The following is a 22,670-nucleotide window of genomic DNA, read 5'->3' as shown; positions in this document are numbered from 1 at the left end:
TTATTGATTCGAAACTTCAGACCTCGAAAGATCAGAGATATCTAATTTTTTGTATAAACAATTCCTATGCCAAGTTTCTATTATTCTCTTCTCGTTTTTCCGCCCCTTCATTCTACCCTCGCTCAATATCGGTCTGCACGCGAATATCACCATTTTGCCTCAATATTATAGATTTTACCAGGGCTTGAAATTGTATAACCATAGCTTCAATCATATTCCAAAAGAGTAGATCTCCATCGAATGGTACCTGTCATCACACATTCTAAAAACTCATAACTTGTAAACTTCCGACTCGGTAAGAAATACGTTGAGACCGCAAGCCGCTGCGATTCTGTGATTACAGCAAAAATATAAATACATGTCTCATCCCTTCCTCAAATCTCTTCCTACCGAAATATCTTCACCATGAATAAAGAGAGAAATAACCCGGTTTGCCGACAGTGAGAGAAAGCCAGCCAAGTTCTATGAAGAAGTAGTGCTACCATTTTTTGAAAGTCCCGTGAAGACACCTCCCAAAATAAAACGCCTCCTCCACTAAAAGAAGTGAAATTCGTGCATAAGGTTCGTAGTCCACGAAAAGCGTATCGTGACCCCAATTTTCGCTACTCAACGCCATGATATCTTTGTACACCAGAAGTGATTTTGGTTTAGAACAGCTGCGTATACTTGCGTCCTATGGTGATTGCTGCTATGATGTTCCTTGATTCTGAGAACTCAATTGTCTACGGACAGCAAGTAGCTCTTCTGACAATTGGTTCACCTTCTCATCCTGAGCCTTAATCTTTTCTTCCTGGCTTTTCTCTTTTGCTTCCATGGCAACAACTCTGTCGGAAAACAGCTTGAGTTTTTCCTCCAATGTATTAACATATGCCCAGACGCCTGAGGCGCCAGATGCGAACAGATTGTTACTACTATCACCACTCCCTTGATGGCTTGGTGGACCTCGACTTTGGAGGGGGTTGGAAGGTTGGAACAATGAAGTAGGAGATGTCGATTGCTGTATTTGTTGCTGCTGCTGTTGAGAACCTTGTTGGCTATTTCCAGGGCTCTGTTGAGTAGTTAATTGACTTGTTAAAGTAAACCTCGTATCAGGAGGGGCTAAGCCAGCTAGAGCCGGGAGTTTTGGCCCCTGTGCGCTGTGTGGAGATGGTAAAGACATCCCAGGAGGTGGACTCCTTCCAGACTGATGACGACCAAAGTGCTGTTGCTGAAATTGAGTGGTCAAGCTGGGTGATCGTTGCCTGGTGATCGAGGCAGAATCGTGGCCAAGCTGGTGTGAATGCATACCGGCTGGACTTAGTGGCTTAGGACTCTCAGTTATACCACTTTGGGAGAACATCGAGCCAGGACTAGTGCCGAGAGGCATTGATGAGACACTGTTGCTTGGTGTGTGCATACCAATAACATTGTTCTGCATGCTAGGTGATGTAGCCGAACTAGAAGAGCCCACGCGATCCGTACCGGGCGGATAAAGACCTGTGGGAGCATTTTGTCTCGGGCCAGCAGGAGGATAGGTGCTTGGAGTACGTGAGTGAGAGCTGTAACTATCTTGGCTACCAGTGTTACCAGCCACATGCTGTGCTTTGATACTAGGCAGACTAAACCGTCGTCCGTCTTCTTCAGACATCTCTACTTCGTTGGGATGGGGATTGCCATTCGAGTACATTATTCCGTCCATTCCATTATCATCAGCTTCCCCTACATTACCCCCATCAAATTCGTCGTCCCCTCCGAAACTTCCCATGCTCGCCCTCCTTCCGGCGCAACCACCGAGGCCTTTGCTATGACGAGCAAGTGCATCACCGCGCGCGAATTTTCGATCGCATTTTGGGCAAATATGAGGGCGCTCTCCTGTATGTAGTTTCATGTGACGTTTCAAATCGTGTAACCTACGAAACCTCATTTGGCAAGTTTGGCACACGTAAGGCTTTTCTTGACTATGCGTCAGAAGATGACTTTTTAAATTATGGTGTCGTGTGAACTCAGTCTCGCAGTAAGGACATTTATGTTTCTTTTGAGAAGGCGACCTTGGTAGGAGTTGCTGGTTTTGATTGGGCATAGGTAAGCTCATCCCTCGAGAAGGATATTGTGAAGGATCCATTTGTGCCAAATTGCCTGGGAAAGACATAGATTTGTTCGAGGGCTGCTCGTCCATGGCAGCTTGCAGCTGACTGAGACCTGATCGCGCATCACGACCATCGGTCTCTAAAGAATTTGTCATGGCAGCCGGACTCGCAACAATTGTAGGACTCGCAGTTGCAGTTTGAGCCGTGCTACCCAAGCTTGCAAGGCTTGCCACGCTCGCTGGGCTGGTTTCAGCCCGTTCGTCGAATGGCATAGTGGTTGGAATTGTCAGTGCATTTGCAGCTGCAGACATGCCCTCACTCATAGTGGTTGCAGCGATGGGAGCGTCTTGCGGCCTGCTCACGCTAACTCCCCCTCCGCCTAAAAGAGACGCGATAGCCTCATGACCGGGATTTTTGCTCATGGCGCCGATTTGACTTTTCTGCGCTTCTTCCTTCTTCCGCCGTTCGTCTTCAAAGGCGGCTGCCCCGGTGAGCGGCGCAGCAGGGAACACGGGCGAGAACGTGCCGCCGAATCGCGGTGCTTTTGCAGGCGAAACAACCAGCCCCGCGTTCGCGATTGATGTAAGACTTGTCGTCGGAGGTTGTGTTTGATCTGCCTGACTTCGTTTTAAAGATCTTGGTCTGGTATTTTCGGATTCGGGATGAGTTGAAGTTGCAGGAGAAGGTTTAGTGGCGGGGTCTGATAAGTTCGCGGCAAAACCTGGTACGGTCGCGGAAATTGTTTCTTGCTCTGAGGCCATGAACTCGATATATTATAATAGGTCAAAAATTGACGCTTTAATGCACTGATTCTTGACTCGCGATCTTGATAACGCTCGTGATGTAATCAAGCTCTCATGTCGAGTCTTCACTACCGGATTGTAAATTGTTGCGAGGCTGGTATTTCTGCTGGATCATAGGGCTTCTGTAGAGAATTAGAAAGGATCGCCTCACGCTTTGCAATTGACATGATGAACCTACGGCTTTAGCGATTCGATCGTATATTGAATCTGGGTATAATGAATAAATCGCAAACCGTGTTAAACAACGTAATTATCCAGGGCTACGAGGGCTGCTATCTCGCTGAACATAATCAGACAGGCTGGATAACATCCAAGTAGATGAAGATAATAAATGATACAGGTTGAAAAATCGAGAACGTGGTGAAATTGATAAATTGAGAAAACCGAATGTAGAGAGCACTGGGAGCTGCTGACTTTCCTGCGTACACAGCAACGAACCTGATGGATGAACAAGAAGTAGTAGAAGTTCTGAATAGAAAATAAAGCTGAAGGTTGATTGCGCCTCAATAGAACTTCCAGGTTAGCGCCACTCTTTTGCGATCAAGTCTCTTTCAAGGCTTAGCTTCTTCTTGCCTTAATCTGTTTTGTTATTATGTACTCTGTGTGCGTATAAATACACTAAAATTACCTACCTACTCAGGAACTCTAAAGATAAATTACTGTATACAAATTAATATCTGTCTATGCTTTGAGACTAGTAACTAGTATTACATTTATAAGAGTTGAGACTTATAGCACCCAGCCAGACCTTACGGTACAGAGGTAGTAATCGTTTTACACGAAGCAATTCATACCTGGTAGGGTAGGATGAAGAAGAGTGTACTAGTACATAGGTAGGGAGTAGGTAGTAGCGACTCCAGTGCCTCTATATGGACGAAAAAAGCGATAAGTTCGACCAGATCACTCCAGAGGAATCATACCTGCGTGTCTCGAAAACACAGATTTCAATAGTTTATGATATTATCAGTCTACATGCAAACATAAAGAATAGATTTAAAAGCTTCTCATAAATGTGTATAACTGTTTTCAATCAACTTATGATCTGAGATATTGATTGTTGGATTTGTCAACAAATATTGATATTTATGGCTGTTCCGGGTTTCGGTTCTGGGTTCTGGGTTCCACTGGAGCGTCCATTACCTACTTACTTGTCATCCATCAGCTGCTCGGTGATCATTTGAAGCATGTAATGGCGTCGGCTTCATGTGGGCAAATTATCAGGATAGCAAAGCTAAATCCAATGAGGTAAAAACTAGGGGACGTATTGATCTGATTGGAGGGCCTCTAAGATGTTTTAGCTTCCTCGTTCTTTTCTTGACTTCCTCAGCCACATTGATTCTTGTCTCATCTTCACGTATAGGGTCCACCTCCGTGTAGACTATAGAGTTCACCTCGCCATAGATATAAATCTGGTGAATGCTCGGCACTCGAGCCTCGGAATACCATGTTTACATACATCCAACAGTTAAAGATTGATGAACGTTTTGTGAGTATTGTCGAATGGCTACCTAGCTAGATAGGTATATCAAATTCTGACCACCTCCATCTGACTACCTCATCTGTATGAAACAACCAAACCTCACACCAAAACTGGTTTCCCAAACCCTTGAGTATCAAATTGGATTCGGAATGGTCAGAATTTGATTGCCAAAATCCGGATTGGATCATTGAAAAGTATGATGATATAAAGTTTACTTAATATAACTTATTTCGTCCATCCCGTGACTGTCTCCAGACACTCACTGCGTGTACACACTGGGGTGAACACATCATGTAATCGACATATGTAGAACAAAACCTTACTCAGGACACAACCGCCTCTTAAGTCTTTGTACTCATTCCTACGAGTATTCCTTCCCTTCTTTCCCACACCGCAGTAATTGTTGTTCACCCCCAATTCTGCTCTTAAAAAGGTCATGGATTCCACAAAATTAGTTAACCATTGGGCGAACAACTGATGAGTGTAGTCAGTTCATGACAAAGGACGTCAGCCACGGCTGAAAATACGACAACCTTGGCCAATGGATCTACGCCGGTTGTCGCCTCCCTGTAGAGCACTGCCTTAGGTCTTGACACTACATCTCAAAATACAGGTCCGAGGTATGACATAGCATCCCCCCAGAGGGAGTCTATGAGATGACAAGATTGTCCAACGCCGATTTCAATAACCCGGAGTGTTTGTTCCCTTCTTCTGGGGAGAAATCGATCAAGATGACGTTAATCTAATCAACAGGTACGGTGATATATTGACGGAAGGATAATTGAGCATTGATAGACTGCTCTAGATTCTCCATCTTCGTTGTTACTTGCATCATTAAAGGCACCAGCCACACATAACATCGTAGAAACGTGTTCATATTCCTGTTTTCTTGCTCGTAAATGACATAACTTTACAGATTTTCACAATCTCCCGATCCACTAAATGCTGCAATACAGGGCGCACGGCTTTCTATGCTTTTTCCATCATGATATCTACTGTAGTTGTCTGATTTAGTTATTGTTTACATAGTCTGTCTTTGTAGCAAGGTCACATGATATGCCAGATTGGTCATCTTGCATGGATGCAGAGTTGAGAGAGATTTAGCACTGAAAAGTTTAAAATGTTTTTGGATGCCAAATTGAACAATTCGGAACATGGGTATGACTTGATAAGAGATCCGATTTTACTTTAAATAAACGGCGAGACACATATAATGAGAAGAGATACTATCTTATGGGACAGCTAGATGAGGGCCTTGGTTTGGTTTCTATTATTAGTAAAATAATCAATTCAAAATCGAGTTTGAGATAAATAGACCCCCTGTTTCCATCCTTTCGAGGTCGCTAAATTCGATTACCATATTTTTCTTACATGACTCTAGAGAATCTTTTCATGATATAGAGTATCGTCTTATCAACCCAGTAGAAAGACAATCAGATATCCCACTCTCAGCTATCCAAAGCGGAAGGGAACAAAGGGAAAAATTGTTACCCCCACCGTAGTTGCTCTCGAAGCATGACTTGTTCCCGGCAGCTGACTCGAAGCCTATGGGAAATATCAATTCCTTCAAGGACATTTCTCATGACTAGAATGATGTCATACTGGGAAGAGAGGTGGAGAGGAAGTGGAAAGAGTATAGAGGAGCAAACTGAGATCACGAGAAGAAGTTCGGCCAGTCATAGCTTCTGATCTGCGTTGCTAACGGAAAACAAGAAAGGCATCAAGAAATGATTTAGACATGCCACGGTTGCTAGGTATACTTCCTTGTTCGGATATGGTCGGAGAATTTGGCGCTGATAGCTCGGATGGCTTATTTCGGACAGGAGATTTGTTTGAATATAAGATTATGGAAGCAAATCATACTTTCAAGGGTTCGATAAATCAGGTGATTCAAAGGATTATTGATCTTCAACATCATCTTAGCAATGCATAACTTCCTTCAACTTAAGCTTACACACCCGAGCTACTTTGGAAGCTCAGTTGTTGCTTCTCCAATGTCCTTTTCAATCTCACTGGGATAATCATCAACGGTCATTCCAAAGACTCCCTTTGGGCTTTTCCCTAACCCTCCGCCCTTGGATTCGGTGACTTCCCTCTCCAAAAGCTCAGCGTTTTCTTGTCTATCGCCACCAGCAAAATCGAAAATCCGGTAGTCCGCATTCGCATATTGCCTGTAGCTGACGCAAGTCCGAAGAAAAGCCGAATGAGAAACTACAGCAATAACCTTCTCTGGACGTTGCTGTAACCATTTCCTAGCCGCAAGTCCTCGACCTGTCAGAGCATCTTTAGAAAACTCGTACAGACCAGATTTTGCTGGAAACAGTGGGTCAACAGCCGACCAGTCAAATTGTGGCCACTCCTTCTCCATAACCTCGACGGGCGTTCCTGTATCACATGGCTTGTCTGAGTTCTCCTGCCATTCAGGTCGAAGTATAACGGGAACACCGCCCTTCATCAACCAGCCCAGGCCTTGCTGCGCTGTTTGCAAAGTCCGTCTCATGGGGCTCACCACAATGAGACCAATTTCCCGAGCCAGTGGAACTTCATTCTCGAGATGGCTAGCCAGTTCGTCACACTGTGTCTCGAAGCCAAGATCGGTCAACGCCGGGTCATGTAGCTCATAGTTGCGTGCCCTGGAGCATCAGCCTAGGTCACAAATGATATTACAGGATGACTTATGAGACACATCTTGTGCCATGTTAGCCAGAAACCGTAATGTAGTTGAGCATTGTTGACTGACTGTGGAGTGCTTGTGCATGCCTAATCAGAATGATTGTTGGAGGCATCTTGCAACACGATAATCAAAGTGTATTTGAATATTGGTAGATTATATTGAGAAGGAAGTGTATTGAGAAGGAAGTGCAACACAAGGAGCTGAAAGATGAATAATCGTTAAGTAAGATAGGTGAGAAAGAGATTGTATGGATACACAGGTTATCCTCTGAATAGAAAGCTTTATAGGTACAAGGAAATGCTGTTTACTTATTCAGTCATGGAACAGCGAATGTTGATGTGGTGAGTACAAATTCTAGAGTCATTTGCGTGGACAGTGGATCAGCATGCGGTGTTAGTCATCGATGTCGGTCAACTTTATCCCGATTGCTAGCTTCACAAAGTAGTCAAAATAGAGACAAGAACTGATGTTTTGATCTCAAGTCATAATATAAAGATGTAAATTTCAAAATATAAATTAATGATTCGTTTCATCTTGAATATTGCAAGGTAAATTTACTTTATGTATCTTCTATTTCGTGCATATGAAGGCTAGCTGCAAGGCTAACCGATAAGGATAAGCAAGGAGGCAGGACAGGCTCCAGGTCAGGCTTTGTAATTATGTTGAAGTCGGTAGTGGCAATTGTCCTTCACTCAACTTTATCATCCGGTTTATCACGCAGTACGGAATTTTGATCTGTTCCAACCATGAGTCTGTATCGTTCTGCTGCACTCTCGAGTCGAATCAAAAAGTCCACCCCTTCATTGAAGCGAAGTTCTTCCTCCCCCTTCTCTTCCCTACCCAAAAGAAAACCTCTGCAACGATCGAAATCGAAAGCAGACTGTGATGACGATGAAGAGGAGGACTTTTTTGATGATAAGCTTGATGATGTAGGTTTGGTCAAAGCTCTTGCAACCGATCTCACCTTACGGGATGTTGCGCAAGCCATTCAATATATCAAGGGTAGGATGTGGAGCCAGATGCCAGTGCAGAGGAGTGGTATGAATTCAACACGAATCGCGGAGGTCCTCAACTACCGGGATTCATTACCAAATGTTGTTACTGTCTCACATGTTCAAGCTTTACTAAACTCTCCTACTGCTGTTGAGCGAGAGATTGTAGAATTAGTACATGGAGGGGCGATAAGAAAAGTTGTTGTCAGTGGGAGAGGAAGCCTTGGGGAAGTTTTGATATTGGTGAAGGATTTAGAGATCATGATAGAGAGAAGCAACCTTAAAGCTTCTTCAAAAGAGGACTTAACAAAACTACTGTGTGAAAACCCGACCGCGCTGAAGTTTCCTAGATCCCAGTTCACGGAAGAGAGCGCTCACGAATTTATACATGCTGGATTCCTTACTTCGTCAACGACCAAGTATACAGTCACAGATCATTTCTCGAGGCCAGGTGACGGTTCAAAAGGAACCTTAACTTCGCTAGACAGCATTTCAAGGGCAGGTTCTGGATCTCTAGCTGCCGTTGGTGGTGAAGGGGCTGTTCATGCTTCTGGGGGGAGTGGAGGCGGTGCTCGATTGTCGGGAAAGGGTGATTTAACCTTTTCCCTTCCAGCAACAGGACAATTTCTTAAACTGTTGAGTAATGCCCGTGCTCACCTCGTGTCCTTGCTGTCGGAATCGAAGTATCGTGAAGCGCCCGAATCTCTTCTACGGCAGCGGTGGGATGGTGGAATTGAAACAGACGAAGGGACCAGCGCGGCAAAGAGGCATAGAGGAGAATTCTCTGGCGTTCTTCCCGGCAAGACTAGGAAATGGAAGCAGTTTTATGGAATCTCATTTGAATGGATATTGGCAGAGTGCGTTGGCGCAGGCTTAGTTGAAGTCTTCGATACCAGGAGCATCGGGAGGGGCGTACGTGCATTATAGAAAGTACATGGAGGATCTGGAGTCTATCTGGAATACCGTGGATCGATCTTGAATCTTCAGCCTTCGCGATTACTGTTGTTTGAAAGCCAAGATGAAATTAGATTGTTCGAATCTGCAGGGAGAAACAATACTTGGTCTAGATTGGCTGGTGAGCTCCATATAATGTATAAAATTCAAATCAAATGCGGAGATCATCCATGGGTGGAGTTTACTACTGCATGTTCAGCAGCGGAGTATTTTGAATGAACAGTGCTCAGGTCTCGGGGGTATCAATTTCTCTCCTGTTGATAAGGTTAAGCATGCGATGCAAGAAATAAGTTGGATATCAAGTAAACCTCACACATAATCAATGTTCTAATGCCAATTTGATCATTAAATGCTTTGAATGTTTCAACTCAAATTCAACAATCAAATGCATTCAGTTTAAACTTTTCAACTGAGATTAGATTAATATTCAAGCGTTTATTTGGAAAGTCCATTGTGGTAGGTATGTTCATGTATCATGGTGCCATAGCCAAATGTAAGTTACTGGAATGTGTATATTCGCCATCTACCCCGTATGTATCAAATACACTTCCCACACTTAAATCATTTCCTTTGATCACACAAAGCCTTCGGAAAATGTAAAAAGATTCGAAAACGTCTCCTACCTTGTAATGATGGCACGGATTGGGCGCTCTCTCATTTGCGACCCCTGCGTTTCTTTCAAACCCTGAGCTTCTTTTAATATTGCCCCTCACCCCGGGTAATTTTGTAGGAAGTTGGTGAACCTATTATCGATATGAGATCAATCACATAGATAGACATGAAGGTTACCTAGGTCGAATGTGCTGCGTGGGGCTGAAATCATCAAACGGTATTTCACCTTCTGTGTCTAACCAATCTATTTCAGAGCTGGTATGGGGGGAGAGGAACCTTGGAAGCTTTGGATAAGTGTATTAGAGGCAAGTAGCCTTGAAGCAAATATTATAGCGGAGGTACTTGACTCCTTCTGCACAAGACATGTTTGATAGCTGACATGCTGCCATGCTACCAAAACGTACACTGTTTGATAGTGGGTGCAAAGGCGAAAAGGGTATCACCATGCAAGAGATATCGATTGATGAACATCCTTTTAGAAAAGTACCGGCATGCATGGTGTATGAATGACATTGATGGTAAGCATCTTTGTCTGGGGTTAATGAAGGGCTTCCAAGGTTATTATTAGTACACCTCTGTCTGGATCATTCATTGAAGGATGTTGTAGTCTGGGGTGAAGTAAGATCTGCTAAAAGCAACTAATAAATTCGGAAATGGCATACCTATTAGGTACTAATAAGGAGCATCACATCATATTAGGACAAAAGTAAACCAAATCTTCCATTGGAAATCTTTGATAGAGATGAATCTTCGATGAACGATGAATGGTGTTACATTGTGATTCTGTACAATGAATTCTACCACACGAGAGGACCACTATGTCGTTATATCGTTTTATCACTTTATCGTCTCTCTCTCTCTCTCTCTCTCTCTCTCTCTCTCCGAGTAATAAGTATGCTATACCATTGACCAATCATGGTCCACCTCCCTAGCCATTTCCCCTTCCCCTTCATCCCTCTTGTCTCTACGGAGGAATAAGTAGGTAAGGTCTTCCAAGGTTGTACCTCTAGTTACTTCCTGCCCAAATTTGATCAATTTCGATAAGGATATCTAGCGAGGGTTAGGTTCAATATATTCCCAAGAGAGCAGAGATTGCCCAAGATGCTCCGCACTATCCCCGAAGTAATCGTCCATTTATATTATCTTCTTCCAGATTATTCGTGAGGGAAGTTAACTTATCCACACATTCCCTCCTCGGGCCATGGAAAACACGAAAGAAGGAAGGGCATCTCTGCGGTGTAAAAAAGATAATAATATAGATAATTCTCTCCCAAACATACCCATGAGTGACAAAGGTTCCGAGCTTTAAAGTTTTTCTATTCTCGAGACTCGAGTACGAATCAACGACGAGTAATGGGTCTAGGCTAGATAGGCGACGGTGGAGGGTGGTACACTGGTAAGTCCATGGTAGCTACTATTATATCATCTCTTGTAATTGATAGGAGAAAGGAAAAAAAAAAGCGAAAATTCCAGAATTAAACATCCTAAATTACCATGCCATCTTCTGTATGTTCTGCATTTCGTTCTTTACCATATTGATCCCTAGACCAGATAACTCATAATCTACATGGGACCGAAGTAGTCAGTCCCTTTTGTTTTTCTCTTCCTCTCTCTCTCTCTCTCTCTCTCTCTCTCTTCGACCCACCAACTATCCGATACTGGTAACGAAAAAGTCCACTCATTCACCACCCTTCACGAATCAATCACCTACCCTGTTCAGGTCAACGGTACATTTGCCTTCCCCTTGCAACCTTGTAGTACAATCACCCATCACCCATCACCCATCATCCTTCACCCATCAACCCATCGCCCATCAATCACCCACCATCCCCATGAGTCGAGTCGAGCCGAGAGAGGAAGTGCATGGTTGATTTCAAAGTGGTAGGACACATCCGCACTCACAGAGTTATACAGTAAGTAAGCTCTTTCGTCTGCTCCATTCATAGATCAGAACTCTCTTCTATCTTTTATCACCCCTCTGTTGCATATTCCAATAAGCTTCCGCGCTGCAGCTCTGCATACTCTATGTAACCTTGGGTTTAACACTAAAACGCTACAGAAAAAAGTACCCAGTACTTACTTTACCTTGCTTTTTTTTCGTCCACTCCTCACTTCTTGTACACGTCTGGTTTCGCGTCACTATTCGAAAGCTTCGAATAATTTTCCTGCCATTCTATCCATCTCTCACGACTGCGAAAAGAACGACGATATCACGATCCTTATTTATGTTCCATACCAATCTCACTCGTACTCCCATATAACTCGCCAAGTGACGGCTTCCTGCCTTTGTGTCACCGAACCTGCGACTATTCCTTCATTTGTCGCCAAATTCACCGTCGGGACTCGAGAGACTATAATCGATTCACCGTTCACAAACCTAAAACATACGATTTCATACCAAAGAAGATCAACAATAGAAGATTCTTTTCATCTCTTTCTTACGATTTGATTTTCAGTCTTACCCATTTGCCAATCGCATGAAAAGGTTGGAAGATTGAGGGTTCATACTTTCACAAATACCAACCAATTGAAGTCGAGAGCCTGCACAGCACTACTTCTTTTTATCATAGGCACTGCATCCAAAGACGTCCAACTTTACCAAAAAATACTTTCCAGAAGCCATTGATTCGATCCAGTCTGCTGAATGCATGAACACGATATCACATATAATTTGTCAACGTCTGTTAGTCCTGTCTGTTAGTCCTAGGGTAATCGGATAATTACTCTGTACATTTTTCGACTGTGGCACCCAACATCACTAGCAAAGGGAACTTGCATATCTTGAGGAGGAATTTCCGAAAATAAAATCTTCGCATCTGGAACATACACATGGTTTTCGCATTGGAACCTTAATCTGTAAGATCATCCCCATATTTGGGATTGGAGCTTGTCCCTCGAGATATATTTGCATGATTATCTGATCTTTTATTTTTCTGCCCTGATGCCAGGAAGAGTGCACTGACAAGTCAAACAGGTCCAAACGCCCAATCTTGCTAATTAAGGCATATCAGACGGAGTACTATCGGGTTTCACCCACTTTCGAGAGGACGAATAGGTACCTTGGTCTAGATTTTGCAAAGGCAGTTGATTGGTTACTGGGTAACTTCACATATTGGCTGGAAATCACAATACTCATTTACCAAGTCTCAACTCAAGAAATTTTTGCAAACGAGTTTCATGGAACTGTAAGATTTACAGCTACAAGGCACTAGAAAGCTCGAATCTGGAATTCGAGTGACAAACAGGCGACCCAGATTGAGCTTCAGAGTCAGTAACAATGGCAGCGACCTTACCACGGGCCTCGAGGCCTTCTTATGGACCACCAACATCAGCACTACCGGCTTTACCTATGCCAAAGGCTCGAAAGAGCACGAATGCATTGCCATTGCCCACAGACAGATCGGAGGCACCAAGTACGCCTAGAAGTGGACTAAGAACTCCGTCATCATCTAGCCTTCAAACATTGAGGAGCCCAGGCCTTCCAAACGTACCGACTTCTCCAGGAGTTAATGCAGCCGGTAAAAGTGTAAGAAAAACGATTAGTATTAATGCATTTCCTCAGCCTCCTCGAGGAGGTGTTAGAACAGCGAGTTTACCTCCCAGTCCTTTGTCTGGTGGTGCTGCACCAGGGACTGCATTATCAACAGGAGAGTCAAGTAAAAGAGAATCATCAGAAATCAATTCGAGCAATAGTGGTAGCGGGAAACCTCGAAAGCGACCAACGGCAATGGCCAATCCTAGTACACAAAGCGCTGTTGGTGGACCCATGCCGACCTTACTCAATGGAAGCGGGGACAGTATTTCAATATCTAGCGGTGCGGGGGCTCGAGGATCGGATGGTCTATTAAGCTTACCCTCGCCTCCTCAAAGCCGTAGTTCGTCGGCCCAGGATTCATACTCGACATCTGTGACAACCACCGAAGAGCTTGGAGATGGGTTTAGGGGTCGAGAGGGACCTGATGATGCCGATAAAAGATCCTCGAAGCCCGCAGAAGGCAAAGGCAATGTCATTGTCAGCGTACGTGTACGTCCGGATGCGAATAGTCATGGGGAAACTAGTAAGAGTGACGGAGAATGGGTAGTAGACGGAAGGAAATCACTGGTGGCTTACCGCGGGAAGGAAGGCGGCGATTATTACTATGGTAAAGCTATGTTCGACAATTTTCCAAGTGTAAGATGCTAATACAGTAGCAGACAACGTTTTTTCGCAGCAGGATAATAACGCTAAAGTATATGATGCATCCGCTAAAAGGCTCGTACGGCGAGTAATGGAGGGGTATCACGGCACAGTTTTCGCATATGGTATGACGGGTACCGGAAAGACTTTTTCTATGCAAGGAACAGATAAGATGCCCGGTGTTATTCCTCTCGCCATTACCGACATTTTTTCATACATCCGTGAAACTCCATCGCGAGAATTTCTACTCAGGGTCAGTTACTTGGAGATATATAATGAGAAGATTCATGACCTTTTGAGTGCTTCTACAGGTCCTGCCACGGGCCCAGGAGCTGTTCAAACTGAAGAAATCAAGCTCCGAGAAGACAGCAAGAGAGGCGTGTATGCCACACCACTAAAAGAAGAAATAGTGCAATCTCCAACACAGTTAATTCGTGTTATCTTTCGGGGTGATCAAGCACGAAAGACTTCTAGTACACAATTTAATGCTAGGAGTTCTCGTAGTCATGCCGTCGTACAGATAGTGGTTGAATCTCGCGAGCGGGTCCCCGGGGGAGCAGCCATGCAAGATAATAAACGGACAGGAATTAGTCCTGGTGGCGTCCGCGTTTCTACTCTCAGTCTGATCGATTTGGCGGGATCAGAGAGAGCCGCCGAAACGAAAGAACGACGTACTGAAGGTTCCCATATCAATAAAAGTTTGTTGACCCTTGGAACAGTCATTGCTCGACTGTCAGGGAACAAAGACAAGGATGGCAAACCAATGGACAAGGACGGAAAGCATTTGCCATATCGCGACAGCAAGCTTACAAGACTTCTTCAAGGTGCGCTTTCGGGAGGTTCGCTTGTCAGCATTCTGTGTACTATATCTGTTGGATCTGGAGCAAGTGCTGCCGGACCCAACAGCCATACTAGCGAGACTTTGAACACCTTGAAGTTTGCTTCCAGAGCTGCAGCAAATATTGTCAGTCATGCTAAAAAGGCGGAGGATGCGTCGAATGGAGGTGGTGATGGTAATACTAGGGCTTTATTAGAACGATACCGCATGGAAATCGTTGATCTAAAGAAACAGTTGGATGGCCAGACCAAAGCCAAATTCAACGAGGAGGATAAAGTCCAAAAGGAAGAAGCAAAAGCTCGTCATAACGAGCAATTGATAGAGATGCAGTTGGCTCGAACCGCTCTTAAGGAGAGAATCGACCATCTAAATAGACTGATCCTCAGCTCCAAGTCCACTGGTGTCAATACCAATGGTACCTATTCTGCTTTAAGTATGCGACCTAGGCTATCGATGGGAGCATCAAGTGGCCATATGTCTTCATTATCAGTGCGCTCATCTATGACACCATCCACCATCACACTAGATCGCGCCAATTCGGTATCTACCATTGGCCGACGACCCAGTGCGCAACGACTATCCGGCACCATCTCAGGCGACCATACATCAATGGAGGATGAAGACTCTGGGGGTGAATATGGAAATGGTACCGCTTCATTGGCAGCACAGAATCGAGCCTTACAAGCCGACCTTGCAGACAAGACCCGATATTGCCAGACCCTAGAAAAGCGACTCCTACAAGCTCGGCGCTCCAGTCAATCAAGGACGTCTGTACAATTCGGTAGCAAGTCAAATATAATGGTGGGAGAAGACCATGGAATCTCCAACCTATTGAGAGACAAGGATGCTGAAATTGCGGACTTACGAGCGAGGCTTGATGATAAGGATCGCATGTTATCAGCCCTTCGCAGTTCTGCTCGGTCTCGAGACACTGCCGAACGTGATCCTCGCCATAGCCTAGGCCAAGGAATGCCACTGAGTCCCGTCTCAGCTAGGGAATCTCAATTGTTCGACCCTAGTCTGACAAGTGCCGGAGGCGCGGCGAAGGTTCTCCCACCCACCGTCCTTCCCCCAACGCCCCTCAAAAATTCAAAAAGTGTAGATGAGATGAGCAAAATGCTTGATGAGATGATACAAGATCGACTTGAAAATGGACCATCAAACAAAGAGGTTAGAGGAAGTATGCGTGCAGGCGAGCGCAAACGAGCGGTGTCAACGGATCCAATTCCTGGAATTGAACCTCTCAAGAGTCCACATCTGAGTTCCAAGGCTCAGCTACATGATTCATTGTAGTAACTGTTTTTTTTTTAAAAAAAAGAGTGAGCGGGAAATCTGTAATCAATATGGGTATGCTTTATGGCGTTATTGGGAGGTTTATCTGTTGTCTATACCCACATTTACTTTGCTTTCATTTTATTTCCCGGGACTTTTTGCTTATCACAGCATGCTCCTTTTTTATGTGGCAATTAGTGATGGGGCACTTGAGCGGGTTGGCATTTTTGGGAAATATTTCGTTGGGTGGTTGGTGGGACGGAAAGTGGCATTTATCTGTCTTGATGTAATAATATGACCAGGGTAGACTTGGGGCCTGGCTGGATGGGCGAACTCAGGAAAATCATACTTCTGGATCGCTACGGAGGACTTTCTTTTACTACTTTGTTTCGTTTACTTTTGTGCCGGGACTAAATGCACATTTGGGAAATAATCAAATCTTGAAGATGGATTTGTGGATTGATACCAGGAAGGATACAAACTGATACAAATACAGCATGTCGATACAGCGATGATGGGAATTGTTACGTAGAAAGAATTGAGATGAGATTCTAGTTATGGGTGAGATTGTTGAGTTTGGCGTGCGGTTGCCAGAGCAGAGAGATATCAAGTTAGAGTTAGACGAGTCGCGATTTAATGAATTGATAGAGTCAAAAATATGATAACATGATTTGACATATCAGAATTTTAGATGACCGTTTGAATCTAAATGCGAGCATACGCAAGTGAAACGTGATTAAATGTGGTGGCTCTTTATTTGGTATCAATGCGAACGGGAAACGAAGTTAGAGCCCGATAGCCACCAGCCGTGCATTGCACAGTGAGAAGTAGTTTTTTTTTGTTTCTTTTCTATGAAGCATGTCAGGGTTTGGAAGGGCTTTGGAGGAATGCCTCATACCCAATGTTTCATTCATACTTGGTGATTGGTGATAATGATGATCATAAGGAAGATTGTTACCCACCGTGCTTTACATACGATACTTGTGCTACGAATGTCAGCTTCGACTTCAGCCTCACAGTGACTGACTGTATGTGGTGGTCGAAAGCTGATGGAAATCTTACGGTGCGCCGTTGAATGCAGGCATGTTTTGTGTACCTACCTACCTACCTACCTACCTACCTACCTATGGATGATTTGGTATTTTGGATATACTAGGACGGCTCTGAAGATGTGGTTGAATTGTGTTATCTTGGGGGTTGTGTGCGATGGTTCAGCTTGTGTTGGATATTTGGTGGAGGGGAGTAGGGGAGTTATGGTGGTGAGCTTGAGTGGGGGAGGAATGATATATCCTGTCACTTGATATTGTTGTCGAGGAAATGTATTGGATATTTGATTGATTGAAATCTTGGAATCGACAAAATTTTATTTTCGAGGAAAATCGGCTCGATTATCCAATCTGTGTTCACATGCTCATCTCCAATGAAGCAGGCAAACGGACAGTTCAAATTTGTGTTACATTCTGCTGAGCTACTTTCTTGGGGCAAAAACCGGCACAGCACAGTGTGAGTATCATCTCCTAACAAAAGGAAAATTTTGGGGAGAAAATATTTTCCAGGAAATGTGAATCTCTTTCGCATACCAATTGCAACGATTGTTGGATGAATAATCGCGTGATTCTATTTTCCAATCATTCCATTTCCAGTATGTCTGTCTTGTTTGTATGGGTAGTGTTCCTAGAAAGGGAGAATCGGATGATCAAGGAATAGCAATGAAATCCTCCAACAAACAGAAGGATGTCTGTCGATGATCCTTCCTGTGACATTTCTTCAAGGCTTCCTTCGTTCACCACTCCTGTAGGTAGAGTGAGAAATGGAAGGAAGGAAGATTCGTTGGATGGATGAGAATTGTAAGACGGGGGGAATTCCGCCACTTATTATAACCAAGGATGGCACAAAGATATCTACCTACCTAGGTCCTCATGCTTTACGCACAAGTGCTCATGCATGGTGCGTACATTGTACAAAGCCGATTTCGTCCACACGGTACGTTTCCTGGGAATTGCCGAGACGTAGTACGGGGTACGGGGAATATATGTTAAACACGATTTGGGATGTATGAGTGGATGTAGATGGTGGCGTTTTCTGCGGTGCATGCGGTGCGAGAATGTGCTCAATTCGAGACGGGCGACTGGAGATTTGTTTAACAGACCAGGGAGATGGCATCATGATATGTACTTGATAGAGGGGAAAATGTTTCAACCATTTTTTTTTCTCCGCGATATAACCTTAATTCACGGACGTGAACCTCCTCGTCCTTATCACAAAAAGCTTGAGAGAAAAGAACATCTCGTAACATCACATGCAGATTGGATGCTGTAGAATTTTTGCTTATATTTGGGCTTGTTTGATGTTGAATGTTCTGGGGCGTGATTGGTTGTAACGAGCATTCGGACATTTTCATTAGCATGTTTCGGATATTCAGGGGTCAACGCAATGCACTTTATCGAGGTCGTGGTTGAACAAGAAGGAGACGTGAGGGAAGCCAAAAATCCTATTTAGGCAAAGTTAGAACTTAGAACCCCCCCGCCCTCTATGATGGGTGGAGAATTCAAGGAAGAGGAAGGAATGAGAAGAGTAACAGAGGTTAAGAGATATGACTTTTATGCTATGTGCAATGTGCACATCCGGTTCCCTCAGCTAATCAAGTCCAATCGACTTGAGGTCGGGCATTCTCATGTGGGTGATGGGCATGAAAACAAGGTTTTAAGGTTGGATAATATCAATGCTTATGGTTACAAGATCCTGTCTACATATAGCCTACCGGGGGGCGGTATTTCCCTCAAGCTCCGTTACTGTTATTGAAGTGCGGAGGAGCTAATCAGCTGGTTGGTTTCCAGGGTTCAACGAGGTGTCGGCGGTGCTTTGCAATTGCTTGCTCTTAGTATTCTTTTGTTGCGAGGGGAAATCGTCATCCAAAGTCCCTCTGAGTTCTTGGTGTGGTGTAAGGGAAACATCTGATATATGGTTAAGGATGATCGCTTGCTGGAGAGAAGGAAAAGACAGAAAAGCTTTCGAATTCAGATTCTGCAACTTCATCTCTTCTTTCTTTCTTGCTTTCTTTCTTTCTTTCCTTTTAACATTATCTTTCCCGCCGACCTGTAACATGCACATGGTGCTTAAATCCCTTTTTGAGCCCCACGTTCCATTCCATAAGATTTGACCCCTACCTAGTTCCCTCTAGTCGAAGAATCTGGCTTCAACCAATCATCATTCATATATGCCCAAAAATTGATGACCACATACAAGGGCCTTACCATGCAAAAATATCACATCTCTTGTCTCAAGTTGATCTCCTTCTTCTCCGGTATCACGTATCATCCTGGTTTTTCTTTAATCACATCTATTCTTCGCCTCAATCTCATCTTCTGTTCATCCAGTAAATGGTCTTGGATTTTCCTTCTCCTGTCTTAAAAGTAAAATGTGGCATGTAGATCATGCATTTTGACTTTGGCACATCATCTCATTGATTCAAAAGGGATACGAAGTACGAAAAGATCCCACAGGAGACGTCACCGGTGTTCACCACTTGGCTCAACTCCCAACTCTATGCGCTTCTACATATTCCGGCAATATTCTTCGTTTCGTCTTTACGCGCTTCCGCATCTACTCCACATTTTACTGTTGCCAAGAAACAATATCCATACACTTCAGAAGTACTATATCTTTTGACATAACGTTATCTCAAATACATTAAATTAAAATCTTCCCATTCTGGAAAGCAAACCTTCTTCTTCCGGTTCATGTCCGTTGAATGGTTTACCTCTGAAGAGCCTTCACTTCCACTTGTCTCCTGATCAGTCTCTTCATTCACTTACCTCGGAAGTTGGAAATTTCTACATGTCACCGACTCAATATCTACTTTCCAAGTGCAGGCACATCTGAGAGCTTTTCTAATAGCACTTGAACGCTCCTTTTCTCGGCAATTTTTAGCAACTGCATTCTTCTTCGTTTTTGCCTGGCTGTGCCAGTCATTTTACCTCATGGTTCCCCCTCCTCTTGACGTGAAAAAGTCATACACGCACTCAGACATGCTCCTCTCATCACGAACTTCTCCTCGGCTCAGTTTGCGTAAATCTGGAGGGTACGATCCAAACGACCGAGGACCATCGTCATCTACTTCTTCCAGATTTAGCTTCAATCATTTGATCAAAACGCCTCCGCCTTCACCAAGTCTTCCGGCTTTGGTTCCAAGGCACGGTAAGCCAGCGCCATCACGAACTCCCCGAAAGTGGTTCAGAGGGTTTTTATGGGTTTCTGGCATATTGGGGTTACTTTACTTTGGCTTTACCTCGACATGGCTGGAGAGGCCCATGACGGCAGTAGGATGGGCAACACATTCTGGTAATCAGTATGAGATGGTTGGAGAATCAGAATTGCCGGACTTTCCAACGCCAGTTATCGTAACAGACAAACGCGGACGATCGAAATGGACGGTTTCCATACCTCCCAATCACGAATTTCCTCTCACTCCCATACAATATGCCGATATATGCGCGCAAAATATGGAAGTCGCTGCCACTGTTGCTGATCTTCATAGCCACGTGCACCGAGAGCATTTCGCACATTATGATTACTACCATGTGGACCCAAATTTCATGGATGTTGCTGAGGCGGAGGCACATGGACTTTTACCCGGAATTAAGGCGAAGAACAATCTATTGAGGGAAAAAGATGGTTCATTGGTGGGCGAAAATAAGGACGGCTTGATTGATTCAGATATCTGTGACAAGACTCTGACTTTTGTGCTCGAAACATCAGATGCGGGACTCGGAAAGGGCTTGATGATGCTGTGGACTGCGTTCGGTTTGGCTCAAAAGGAAGGAAGACATTTCTTCGTAGATGACTCAAGATGGTAAGCTTTGAGGAACTAAGCCTCATTTCTTTCCTCTTTACTGACAGCAACAAGGGCATACGGCAAATATACAACATTCTTCAAGCCACCTCCGACCCCCAAATGCAGACCCCCACCGCGTCACGAAATGCTCCCATGTCCGCATCATGCTCGCCATCTAGTAGTCTCGGCTGCGACCGCAACTCATATCTTGGGAGGATCTTTCAACGATTATTTTGAAGACGCGAAAAAGATGGAGGTCTACCGACAAAAGCCTATCTTTGAAATGGCTCGCCTCGGGTACGAAGCACTTTTCCACCTATCCGACGATGACAATAAATACGTGGACAGCAGAGCCGGAGAATTCTCGGCGAAGTCCACACTAGACCCATCGGATCAAGAGAACGGGATGGTCATTGGTATACATATTCGTCACGGGGACAGGAGACCATATGAATTCCAGTACAAAGACAGTTACATTCCATTGACTGTGTATAGCGACAAAGCACACATGTTGATAAACGAGAAGTTTAACCACTCACTTCCGAATGGGGAGCACGACACTTTAGCCAAAATAGCTAGTGCATTGGTCATTGCCTCTGATGACCCAGATGTCTATGATTCTGAAGAGTTCAAAGACGTCTCTAGAGCGCAGGAGCAGATTCGACTAGCATCGAAAAATGCTCTTGATGCAGCTGCTCCCAAACCCAACACTCCAGGGCCAAGAAAATTCGTAGATGATACAGTAGGATGGGAAGGAGGATTCTATGCTGGCATGTTCTGGAGTTTAGGCAAACCTTCGGGAACTCCGAAAAATGCCGTCGAAACCCCTGATACAACATTACCCCCTACTACAGAAGCTTTAAGATTGAGAGAATTGGTCGGAAGAGCTTATTTGATGGATTTGGCGGTGTTGGGAAAAGCAAGTGACAAGATCGTCTGTACAGTCAGTGCCACGGGCTGCAGGCTTCTTGCCGTGATGATGGGGTGGGAGAAGGCGATTGATCAAGGAGGATTCGTCAATGTGGATGGAAACTTCAATTGGAGAGGTGTGGAATGGTGAAGAAGTCGAGCACTTGTCTCCTTTCACGCATGCAATTAAATTATTCTTTTGTTCATATTAACACCTCTGGGTAGCGGGATTTTCTGGCGTAAAAGCATTGCCCCGGCGTTGCAAATGGAGTTTTGGGCTTTATGGGATAACTCACAATCGTGAAGGAGGTTATAGGTAAATAGGAAGCATGCATTGCACGGTGTAGGATTACGTGTTGCATGATACCAGGTATTGGTTTAGCGTTTTATTTTATTTTAAAAATTACTTGAACAGTTTGTTTTCTCTCGATTTGAATCTGGACTTGATCTATATACTAGTGATGGCTGCTAAATAGTTTACAAATTACGAAGGAGCAGTGATACTTTCTCTGATCGTTCCTTCCTGTCTTCCTTGGCTCTGGCATATTTGTAGTTTGTTGCTTCTACAGCGCAAAGTTGCGCAATCGAGAAGACTAATTGATACCGGATGAGAAGCAAGGCACGGCAGTATGCATACGTAGGTGTGTATATCAGTTGTTTCTATCTACCTATGCGGGGCCTTCATGAAAGTTCCAGATTGGAATATCCGGAGCATCCATGGATCTGATTGTTGAATTCGAATGGGAACATTGAGGATATCATAGGACATGCAGTCTGAATTGTCGAAAGATTTGGTACTGCTTCTGGGGCATGAGATTGGGGGTGCGCGTTATAGACCGTATCTTGGTTAAGGGCTCTTGAGTATGGGAATGGGAGTGGGAGGGAAGACATGAAGAGGGAAGGAAATCCCTTGGGACTCTTTATTGGTTTTTGTAAAGTATTGTGATAGTATTAAATGATACCGATTGTTATTCCAATTTGTATCAATATTCTGGTTCATGTTGATATCGCAACTCATATCAACTTCCCAATTCAGATTCATGTTTTAATTCATATTAT

General features: G+C 44.2%; 6 protein-coding genes across 6 annotated transcripts; 3 read left to right on the top strand and 3 right to left on the bottom strand.

Annotated features, from left to right (window-relative positions):
• Positions 1 to 688: 688 nt before the first annotated feature.
• On the bottom strand, positions 689 to 2,827 carry EAF01_000266 (uncharacterized protein; the record flags this gene model as incomplete). The annotated part of the gene is made up of 1 exon (XM_038908516.1): positions 689 to 2,827. The coding sequence occupies one exon, from the start codon at positions 2,825 to 2,827 to the stop codon at positions 689 to 691; it is 2,139 nt and encodes a 712-aa protein (XP_038775422.1).
• Positions 2,828 to 6,312: 3,485 nt separating this feature from the next.
• Positions 6,313 to 7,135, bottom strand: EAF01_000265 (uncharacterized protein; the record flags this gene model as incomplete). The annotated part of the gene is made up of 3 exons (XM_038908515.1): positions 6,313 to 6,982; positions 7,025 to 7,037; positions 7,090 to 7,135. 3 exons carry the CDS (start codon positions 7,133 to 7,135, stop codon positions 6,313 to 6,315), a joined length of 729 nt encoding a protein of 242 aa, XP_038775421.1.
• A 634-nt stretch (positions 7,136 to 7,769) lies between these two features.
• EAF01_000264 (uncharacterized protein) lies at positions 7,770 to 8,942 on the top strand (the record flags this gene model as incomplete). The annotated part of the gene is made up of 1 exon (XM_038908514.1): positions 7,770 to 8,942. One exon carries the CDS (start codon positions 7,770 to 7,772, stop codon positions 8,940 to 8,942), a length of 1,173 nt encoding a protein of 390 aa, XP_038775420.1.
• Positions 8,943 to 11,027: 2,085 nt separating this feature from the next.
• Positions 11,028 to 16,548, top strand: EAF01_000262 (uncharacterized protein). The gene is made up of 4 exons (XM_038908512.1): positions 11,028 to 11,494; positions 11,641 to 12,437; positions 12,556 to 13,723; positions 13,776 to 16,548. The coding sequence occupies exons 3-4, from the start codon at positions 12,859 to 12,861 to the stop codon at positions 15,887 to 15,889; spliced, it is 2,979 nt and encodes a 992-aa protein (XP_038775418.1). The 5' UTR covers positions 11,028 to 11,494; positions 11,641 to 12,437; positions 12,556 to 12,858; the 3' UTR covers positions 15,890 to 16,548.
• On the bottom strand, positions 11,823 to 12,492 carry EAF01_000263 (uncharacterized protein; the record flags this gene model as incomplete). The annotated part of the gene is made up of 3 exons (XM_038908513.1): positions 11,823 to 11,958; positions 12,044 to 12,132; positions 12,409 to 12,492. The coding sequence occupies 3 exons, from the start codon at positions 12,490 to 12,492 to the stop codon at positions 11,823 to 11,825; spliced, it is 309 nt and encodes a 102-aa protein (XP_038775419.1).
• Positions 16,549 to 19,217: 2,669 nt separating the features above from the next.
• On the top strand, positions 19,218 to 22,138 carry EAF01_000261 (uncharacterized protein). The gene is made up of 2 exons (XM_038908511.1): positions 19,218 to 20,720; positions 20,775 to 22,138. Exons 1-2 carry the CDS (start codon positions 19,849 to 19,851, stop codon positions 21,760 to 21,762), a joined length of 1,860 nt encoding a protein of 619 aa, XP_038775417.1. The 5' UTR covers positions 19,218 to 19,848; the 3' UTR covers positions 21,763 to 22,138.
• The last annotated feature ends 532 nt before the right edge of the window (positions 22,139 to 22,670 follow it).

Source organism: Botrytis porri (genome assembly GCF_014898465.1).
Source record: "Botrytis porri strain MUCL 3234 chromosome Unknown BPOR_001, whole genome shotgun sequence".
In the NCBI taxonomy this organism is placed as follows: domain Eukaryota; kingdom Fungi; phylum Ascomycota; class Leotiomycetes; order Helotiales; family Sclerotiniaceae; genus Botrytis; species Botrytis porri.
Note: the sequence above shows the minus strand (reverse complement) of the source record. Positions and strands in the feature narration are given on the sequence as shown.

Coding starts and splice junctions, on each gene's coding strand:
- EAF01_000261 (XM_038908511.1), top strand. CDS start 19,849: ATGGTTCCCCCTCCTCTTGACGTGAAAAAGTCATACACGCACTCAGAC. Junction 20,721..20,774: donor TTCGTAGATGACTCAAGATG/GTAAGCTTTGAG, acceptor GACAGCAACAAG/GGCATACGGCAAATATACAA.
- EAF01_000262 (XM_038908512.1), top strand. CDS start 12,859: ATGGCAGCGACCTTACCACGGGCCTCGAGGCCTTCTTATGGACCACCA. Junction 13,724..13,775: donor AGGCGGCGATTATTACTATG/GTAAAGCTATGT, acceptor ATACAGTAGCAG/ACAACGTTTTTTCGCAGCAG.